At 34.9% G+C, this 9577-nt stretch overlaps 1 protein-coding gene across 2 annotated transcripts; it reads right to left on the bottom strand.

Annotated features, from left to right (window-relative positions):
• Positions 1 to 1989: 1989 nt before the first annotated feature.
• On the bottom strand, positions 1990 to 4423 carry LOC121764783 (putative UDP-glucuronate:xylan alpha-glucuronosyltransferase 4). Of its 2 annotated transcripts, none has more exons than XM_042160806.1 (3): positions 3726 to 4423; positions 2656 to 3106; positions 1990 to 2570 (listed from the first exon to the last, which is right to left on the bottom strand). In XM_042160806.1, the coding sequence occupies exons 1-3, from the start codon at positions 4411 to 4413 to the stop codon at positions 2144 to 2146; spliced, it is 1566 nt and encodes a 521-aa protein (XP_042016740.1). In that variant the 5' UTR covers positions 4414 to 4423; the 3' UTR covers positions 1990 to 2143. The 2 variants fall into 2 exon arrangements, with proteins under 2 accessions (XP_042016740.1, XP_042016741.1); XM_042160807.1 differs by having other exon boundaries at positions 2656 to 3100.
• Positions 4424 to 9577: the final 5154 nt, after the last annotated feature.

Raw genomic sequence — 9577 nt, 5'->3', positions numbered from 1 at the left:
TAGTATATGAAACTTGCTTGTAGTAGTCAGTTTGCATATTGGACATCATGATTCAACACGCGTCTCTAGCTTTAGCTATACTATAAAAGCATGTATACTCTTGCAGTCTGTTTTATGTGCAAATAAGCATTTGTGCCATGACTTCGGAATTTGTCAAATAAATGGTTCAAATCTTTTGCACTGTAGGAAATGTTGATTATTATATAATTAAAGGATCATTTGGTGAGGCATGCAAAAGAGATTAACGGTTGTAGTGTTTAGGAGAAGTTATTTAATCTTTGGGTTGACGGAGGACAACGGCGTGTGGTGTAATACTAGAAGAATTCACAATGTGAAACGTTTTTCATGGTACGTAACTAAGATTAAAGGCTCAATTTTTAATGTTTGTATTCCGTTATGCAAACTCCAATATTGAATATACGATATCAATGGGTGATGGTTTTTCCGCAACCCAAGCAAGTACTTACATCTTGGGTTGTGGTTTTTAACATTTTAGGTATTGAAGTTACTATGAGCCATGTTGGCAGAAAGAAACCATGTTTGATAACACTACAAAAGGGTATTCAAGAAAAGCTATGCGAGCATGATAAGTTAGAATTGGTTTCATACAATAAATAAAGATTCATGGACTAGTCCCACTCTTGATAAAATGTACTCTCTTTGTTCATAAAAATAGTCTCATGTTTCGTCCGTCTACCAAAACCCATCTCATACTAAAAAGAAAAAATTCCAATAACTAAACACTGCTAATTATATAGCCCACCTCCAATGCTACTTTACCAAAAAATTCTTTCTCTTTTATATTTTCCCAATTTCATATTAAAATTTATGTCATTCACTATGTGGAATTACTTTTTATGGATGGCTGGGGTGAGTATTATAAATTCAAATTTGATTAAGCAATGAATGTTAAATATGTTAAACACATTTGGGGTGAGTGTTATAAGTTCAGATTTGATTAAGTAATGAATGTTAAATATGTTAAACACATTGGAATAATTTAATTATAAAATGATCTAAATTATTCATAACTTGATAGTGGACAAAAGAGTTCAATATTAATGTCTATAGTGATCAAACTTAATTTTTCATTGGGCTTTAGTTAATTTCTTTACGAAGGAGTCTCTGTTAGAATATTAGTATTAAATAAATTTAATTTTGTAATGAAAATATGTAGATATTATAAAAATATCTACATATTATTTATAATTCTCTAGATATTAGTAGGTACTAAAATATCTAGATATTTTAAGAGAATTCTCTAGATTACAGATATTATCTAAGAAAATCTAGATATTTAGAATATAAAAGAATTAAGTAGAGATTACTAGAATGAGTTAGGAATGCCTTGAGAGTTTATCATTTTGAATAACTTGAGAAGTTTGAGAATAAAGTGTTCCTAGTTTTCTCACATCACTAACATCTCCTAAATTATTTCCCATATATTCCACCCATTGTCATATTAAATTTTTTTTCTCCAAACTAAATTAATCCTCCAATATATATCTTATATTCCAACGGTCTCCTTCTGGTCCTTATATACTTCACCCATTGTCATCTCAAATATTTCCTCCAAACTAAATTAATCCTCCAACATATATCTTATATTCCAACGGTCTCATATGTTTTCTTCTTCCGGTCCTTAAGTCCTTTATTGGCAGATTATTGTCTATACAATTGTTAACAAAAATATATGAAAATATTAGAAAATTTAAAGTTAATTTTTACTCACATGAGAAGTTCAAGTCATTTGATCAAATTTTCGAAGATTCAAATTTAGGTTTGATGTCAGATGTGTCCTAATAAATCCGTTCTATATATGCATGGGAATTAATTGGTATGCATATGCATACTTGGACCCATTTCATCAAAAGAGAAATTGGAGCAATGAGTTTAAAACAAATAAAAACATGCTCAGTTCAATTTCCAGCAATACAAGCTGATCTATAAGCTGTTATTGCAAAAATGAATTTCTCAAATGTCCCGTACTTTACTAATTAATCTTTGAATCATTTTCAAAGTATTTAACATGCATTTCTTCTATCAAACTTTGTAGCACTTCTAGCAGCAATGACGCTAGTGGTGACAACAAATTCATTTTAAATTAATTAATTTTTACACATATATATAACAAACAAAGTAATCATGACAACTGAATTTGCCTGGGATCCTTCACCCTGATCCTCCAGTGTCCATCACCAAACTTAGCATGCTTCGCCTTAACCCTATTGTTTCTAATCCTGGCATCCGCCTCCGGCGTCAAGGCGCAGAACCGCCTCAACTTCTTCGGCATGCCGTCATACACGTGCCACCACCTCTCATTGGCAGAGTCGCTGGCGAATCTCCGCGTGGCCGCCTTGTCCCAGTTGCAGTCGTAGTCCTTGTAGCACATCCACGGCTTCATTCCAAGGTAGTGCAGCGCGTAGGCATCATCCGCTATCTGGTGCTCGTGGTCTCCATCCGACCGGAAGAACTTGAGGTGGTTGATCTTCTTCGGGAGGCGGTGCCACCATGGGAACATCTCGTTGAGGAAGCCCTGATCGCCACCGTTGTAGGAGCGGACCAGCCACCTATTGGCAAATAAAACAAAAATAAGTATTATAGAAGTGATCTTAAATTAGTTTTTGAAAAATTAATTAAGTCGTGCATCGCAACCTTCTCTTCATTAGGGTTCTGAAGGTGCAGAGGGAAGGTTCTAGAAGCATGAGACCCGAGTTGAAGATTTCCTTGTTGTTGGGGGCGGCGGAGATTTGAGGGTGGGTGAAGAAGTGGTCGAGGCTTCTGGTGACGATGAGGTCGGCGTCGATGAACATGACCTTGTCGTAGTCTAGGAGCTGCCAGAGGCGGAGCTTGCTGTAGTTCCATTCGTTGTAGGAGTTCTTCCTCGACTGAGGGCTTCGTATCCGTCGGATTCGCTTGATCTTCCAGCCGGCTGATTGGAGGGCTTCGATTGATTCGGGGGAGATGTGGTCGTCAGCGAGGAGGATGAGGTCTTTGGTCGTGTTTGTTTGGAGGATGCTCTGTGCTAGAGCTATGGCTCCACACAAGTATGCTTCGGAAGAATGTAGCACTGTCGCGTATGCTTCTGCACCTCTTAATTCTGAACCTAAACACAACCCACCACTTAATTTTGATCTGAATTAGTAAGATTAGTTTCCTAACTCTACTACTCAAGAAACCACTCTCATTCGTCTAGCATATCGAACCAACTTTTTTCCTACTTTAGGAATTACTATCATGCTATGCTTTTAATGATTTATCATCCAAGTATAATATCAATGGAAAACACACATAATTCTATGTCCTAAAAGGTAAAACAGGGCTAAAAAAAGGGTTTCTAAGAAAGGCGAATTACATAAAGATAGGCAATTCGAGTTCGTCCAACACTTTAAAAATTCAAATATAAACCACAAAGTTTGAGATTTTTACGATTATAAAATCCTTCCTTTTTTTCTGGCAATTACGCGCTAATGTAGGAATCGGTTTAAAATACGTGGACAAAACAATATTCAAAATTAAGTATGAAATGACGTATTGTCCACATATTTAAACTGTTGCTACTTCAGCACGTAGTTCACCAGAAAAACACAAGGATGTGATAATAATTGCGAATTCTCAAACATTTTGATTTATTTTTCAATAAAAAGTGTCGGGTGGACCAACATTTGACCAATATTCTTGATTTATTTAACAATTTTCCCTCTAATTATGGTTTAGTAGCTCACCGGATTGTGCTACCGCCGGGCTGATCTGGCAACTTCCGACCGGGAGGTGCACCAACTGCCTGATCCTCCTCAACTCGGGTCTATAAATCCAAGAATCACCAAGTCGCAACACAAGATCATCACATCGAAAAATCTCCCACATCGGACCACAACACCCCAAAAACACCGCCAAAACCGGCCTCCCACCACCTCCCACTCTCCCACTCCTCACCAACAAATTAGCCACCACCAAATTCACATGCAACCTAGCAACATCCCTCCACCCACTCCCCTCACACTCCCTACAAGGAACCCTAGCCACCACCACATCTAGCTCCTCGTACCTCCCGAACTCCGGCATGGGCAGCTCCGGGCACCTCGTCTTCGTCGAGCTCTCGTTGATCCACTCCGGGAACAAATCCGACCATCGCAAACCCTCATCCAACCGGCCCATCTCCACCTTCAAAACCCTCCCTTTAGTCTCCAGCGCCGCGGCTTCGTCCTCATCCATGTTCACCAGCGCGATGTTGAACCACTCATGCCCCATTTCCCTTGATACGACGTCGTACCAGGCCGGATTTAGTGATGGTTTGGGGTAGATTTGGAAGTCTTCGTGAAGCTGTCTCAGGTAGTATGTGGTGAAGACTAGGAGGGCTATCAAGAAGAGGAGGAAGGAGGAGGTGAGGGGCTTCGAGGGCTTCGACGCCATTGAATTTTGATTGTTGTGTTTGCCATGGATTGAGAGGGTGTGAGGTAGTTAAATATGGGATGATGGATCGAATGTAGGTGGATTGTAACTGTAAGAGCAAGGATGCACGCTGCAATATTGTATTTCCTTGTCTAATCCGTTTTGGCAGTTTTATAGTATTGCTTTGCTTTTCCACAATGCGGGTGACATGTAATTAGCATTTTGAACATTCTCTACCAACTCTAATTTTTATTACTGGTGTATTTCTGTAATTTTAATTAGCCTATATAACTAATTCCCGTAAAATAGAAAACAATTTTAGTATAATACGTATCTATATTCAGATACTCATTTGTCCAATAGAAATAGACTAATTAGGGATAACACGGTTTTTAATGTGTAATTGATAAAAATAAGATAGAAGAAGAAAAAATAGTTAAAATAATGTAATGGATGGTGGGACCCATAAATAATAAAGTAAGAAGAGAATGTAAAAGAAAAATCATAAATAGTTATGGATTATTTCTACGGAACAGATGAAAAAGGAAATTCGGCTTATTTCTATAGAACAGATGGAGTATTGGAAATTCGGCTTATTTTTATAGAACGGTTGGAGTATTAGAAAGCATAGTAACTTAAAAAGACAGCATGGAAGAAACAATGCATTTTCTTCTAAGAGAGCATTTGAGTGACTTTTCAACAATTTTAGCCAGATCACTTGTTGTATTACATTTTCTATATAGAAAATTTCTTTTATGTGGCGCTAGCTAAAACTGTTACAAATTTCATAGTAATTATTAGACCAAATCAACGTATTTGTCCAAAAATAAGGTGGGCAAAATGACTTGAACTTGTAGTAAGTGTTGAGGTACGGTTTTGGACGATCAGATTGGAAATGAGTAAAAAGTGAGTAAGCTATATTATTATCGAAATTCGGGTGTTAAGTGTAATCCAAGGCTTGCTCTATGTGTCAAATCTATTTAGTATGGTCGTACCTCAATTTTTCAATAAATGAACTACTGTGGATAAATAAGACATGCCGCCCTTAACTATTCTAATTTCTACCTTCATCTATGGGAGATGATCAAAATAAAAATGCATTTAAATTTAGAAATACAGTCCAAATCTTGACCCTAGGATTAGATGATCTAATGGTCAATAATTAATCAAAAACACGGAAGGTCATAATTAAGCAATTTTAGGTCATATTTTAATAATTGGGTTTAATGTAATGCTAAGATCATTTTAGGTCATGCTTTTTTAGCATGACCTAAAAATTAACTAACTATGACCTTAAAGTGCTCTACGTATGATATTGTTCCGCGTTTCTGAACTTCGGTATACCTTATTTACGGTATGAAGAATTTTCATACCGATACCGTACCTCATTTTCGGTATGTCATACCAAAATTCGGTATACCATACTTTTGCGGTATACCTAACTTTCAACGAAAATTGAATACTTAAGTTTTTAGAATACTATTTATATTTTATATTTTATATTTTAAATAATATATTAAATACCATATTTTATTCATATTATATTTATATTTCACAATAGATTTTATAATTTAAAAACATATAAAATATATTTTGTATATAATTGTATTTATATTTTACGGTATATACCTTGAATTACGGTATGTTCCAAATTTTCGGTATGCCGCGGTATATAATCATACCTTTACCTTATCGAAATATTTCGGTATGGTATCATACCGTACCGAAAATCATGGTATATCAAAAATTCGGTATTTTCAGTATTTTTTCGGTACGATAAGGCTGGTATTTCGGTATTTTTCCCCAGTACTAGATACAACTGACTAGCCCAAGTTCGAGGCCCATTTATTTGTGGCAGCCCAATCCCACTAACCCAATGCTTGAACTCAGCTTCCCTCCTGACCCGATATAAATGAGATATTATCTCATTCTTTCATGGCCCAACTGACTGTTTGATGGGTTATGAGAAATTCAGTGGCCCAATAGTATTTCAAGAGTGACTGGAAGCAGCCCAATTTTAGGTGAATAATTGGCAGATTTTTCCTGCGTCTACGATAATTCTGAGCATATAAAATGATCGGTAACTGTCATATTTACCTGACATAATTCGAACGCGAAATTTAGTGTTCAATATTGTTTGGCATTGAAATAACTCGGTCGTGTGACCGAGTACTTAAGTGCTTTGCCAATTTCGGGGCTCCTATTATTTTTTTATTTCTTGATTATTTCAATGCCAAACAATACTGAACACTAAATTTCGCGTTCAAATTATGTCAGGTAAATATGACAGTTACCGATCATTTATATGCTCAGAAACCTCTCGGAATTCTATTTTCCAAAATATTGCTCCTTCCGTCCAATATTACAAGGCCAAATTTGACTGGACACTGATTTTGAAAAGTGTAGTCCCTCCTACCTTTAATATATCATCACATTTAACATTTTGGAATGTCTCATAAAAATAGACGAATTTTATTTAAGAAAACTGTTTTCCTCTAATGAGGTGGGTCATATTCTCCACTAACAAAAGTAGAATAAACCCACATTCTCATAACACATTACACAATGTAAAAAGTGAATTAAAAAGGTTAGTGGAAGGTGAATCCTACTTTTATATTATTAGTTTTAATGAAATATAAAGTTAGCTGAATGTGAGGTCCATTATAAAAATAGAAAAAACCAAATGTGATATTTATTGGTAGTCAGACAAAAATGGCAAAATGAGATGTTGGTGGACGAAGGGAGTATTAGTCACCAGGTGCTCGCTAATATAGACACATGATATGAAACATTTTTAGCATATACTCCTTTCATCCGCGAATAGGAGTCTCATTTGAGTTTGGTGCTAGTTTAAAGAAATATGAAGAAAAGTGGATATAAAAAGATAGTGGAATGCAAGTCTCACTTTTATATTATAAGGGAATGTGAGTAAAAAGTTAGTGGAATGTGAGATCTAGTTGTTATTTATAGTAAAAGTGAATTAAGACTCTTATTGTTAGACGAACCAAAATGGAACTCCTAATCGCAGATGAGGGAGTATCAATTAGGGGAATAATTTAATGTTCCGACAACATAGGAGAAAAACTAGTGAGGAAACTTTAGAGGAAAAAGAAGAATGAGTTACGTAATTCCGTCACCTTTGCATTAAGAAGGCTGTCATGTGGAAATCGCAACAACTTTTCCCCTTGTTGTGTGCCTTTAATACACATATGCTTCCAACCACTCTCATATAATAATAAAATTTTGGTGGAATAGTTATTGCGCTAATTTTTTTTCTTTTTTTTCAAACCAAAAACATATATAGAACCGAATCAAATAAATAAACGTCTTACAATGAAACGCTGCAAAAAAGGATCAAAGAACAGTTAATCTAAAACATGTAATCATTCACTTTAATCTTGATCTATCTCCTAAAGGCTATGTCATTTTCATTTCATTATTTAATTATTCGGAGATGCATTCAAGCTAGCCCAACTTGTTTAATTATAGTTAGATTAGATAATCATCACCAACAAATACAAACTTTTTGTGCATAAATATATATTCGCTCTTACATAATTAGTAATTAGAAGACCTAAATCTATGTGTTTTAGAAAAGAAATTAAATCGCTTTAATCCACATGGCCCCTTACGCGTATTTGAAGGTCGAAAAGCATAAGTCTTTTGAGTAGATAGTGCCATACATTGCTTTTCGTTAATAGTGCTTTTAATCTACTTTAAGCAAGAGAGAGAAAAGATAATTAGTGGGGGTGCTAATCCTCTATTATCTCCTGACACACACACATACTTTTCTTTTATTCTTCTCAACAAATATATGTGAAGAGGTAATTAAATTTAATATGACCAATAGTTTTGGTAGCTCTATCTAGATTTAACCTATTTGAACAAGGTTTCTTTACTTAGGGAGACATCAAAGCAAGGGTCAAATAGTTATCAAAAGGAACATATATACATAAAGAGAGAGAGTTAAATTTGGTTCAAACGAGAGTGCTTTAGTGGTAGTAGAGAACTTTTCATAATTCATACAGTTTATTTGGGTGCTCTTAATTTGGATGTCTTTTTAGGCCATCAAAGATAGGAAGACCCCTTTTTGACTGAGACTACCTTTGAATGAAGATAATACTTAGCTATATTTATACATGAAATGGTGCACATCAATACATAAGGAAAAAACACTAAAAATCAAGGTGATTTATACATACCCATATTCATATATACAAATATACTGTACATGTATATATGTGTTTTCATGCATACATACATGTATACAAATACATGTAGGGATAAGACAAATCTTGAGTAGTACAACAATTTCGAAATATTCTTGCTTGCAGAATTTATCATGTCTTGGGTCCCTTGAGCAGAACCTTCTCAGTTTTTCTTCACTTCTACAGAGAATTAAAGTGCATTTTTCTCCTCTCCTATAGAAGTAGAACACACACATAAACTCAGAATTTTGATCCTAGCTTTATTATTTCACAATGTATATTATTGAAGTGTTGGTTTTGTCGTTTGACCTTTCTTTATGTTCAAGAAAGCATTAGGTTAAAAGAAAGGAGGTAAATGATTCAATAAGATGAAAATTATTGAGTTATTCTTTTCATCATTTTCATTGGGTTGCAAATTATTGAGTTATAATATTCATTTCATCCTTTTATTTCTTATCCGAATTGGATATCAAAGATAGAGATTGATATGAAATGGATGGTGACCAATGCATGGGTTCATCTTTCTATACCTAACACGCTGAGAAAAATCAGGACACGGCTAAAACAAGGTACGTATTGCCCCAAAAATAAAGTTGATGTAAATTAAATAATTACGAGCCATTCCATATATACAATAATGCATCTTGTATACATATATATAGAGATGTAATCAGTCTCAATGAAATCCACGTGGTTTGGAAACCCTAATATTTTAAAGGAAATAAAGCAAAATTACGAAAATTAAAAATAAATTCAGAAAAACAATAGAAAGACAACCCTAATAATTTAAAGGAAATAAAACAAATCTCATAAATTAAAAATAAATCCGGAAAAACAATAGAAAGATTACTCCTCGGCCTATTTCACAAGCGCAATGCGAATTTCACGTTATTGTGACACAATTGACGTTTGGGCGTCATTCGCTGGAACTACATCAATAAGGGTTCTTTTGGTAAAAAATAATCAATAACTCCAAT

This window comes from Salvia splendens, chromosome 14 (assembly GCF_004379255.2).
Source record: "Salvia splendens isolate huo1 chromosome 14, SspV2, whole genome shotgun sequence".
Taxonomy (NCBI): domain Eukaryota; kingdom Viridiplantae; phylum Streptophyta; class Magnoliopsida; order Lamiales; family Lamiaceae; genus Salvia; species Salvia splendens.
Note: the sequence above shows the minus strand (reverse complement) of the source record. Positions and strands in the feature narration are given on the sequence as shown.

Coding starts and splice junctions, on each gene's coding strand:
- LOC121764783 (XM_042160806.1), bottom strand. CDS start 4,413: ATGGCGTCGAAGCCCTCGAAGCCCCTCACCTCCTCCTTCCTCCTCTTC. Junction 3,107..3,725: donor CCCGGCGGTAGCACAATCCG/GTGAGCTACTAA, acceptor GGTTGTGTTTAG/GTTCAGAATTAAGAGGTGCA. Junction 2,571..2,655: donor AGAACCCTAATGAAGAGAAG/GTTGCGATGCAC, acceptor ATTTGCCAATAG/GTGGCTGGTCCGCTCCTACA.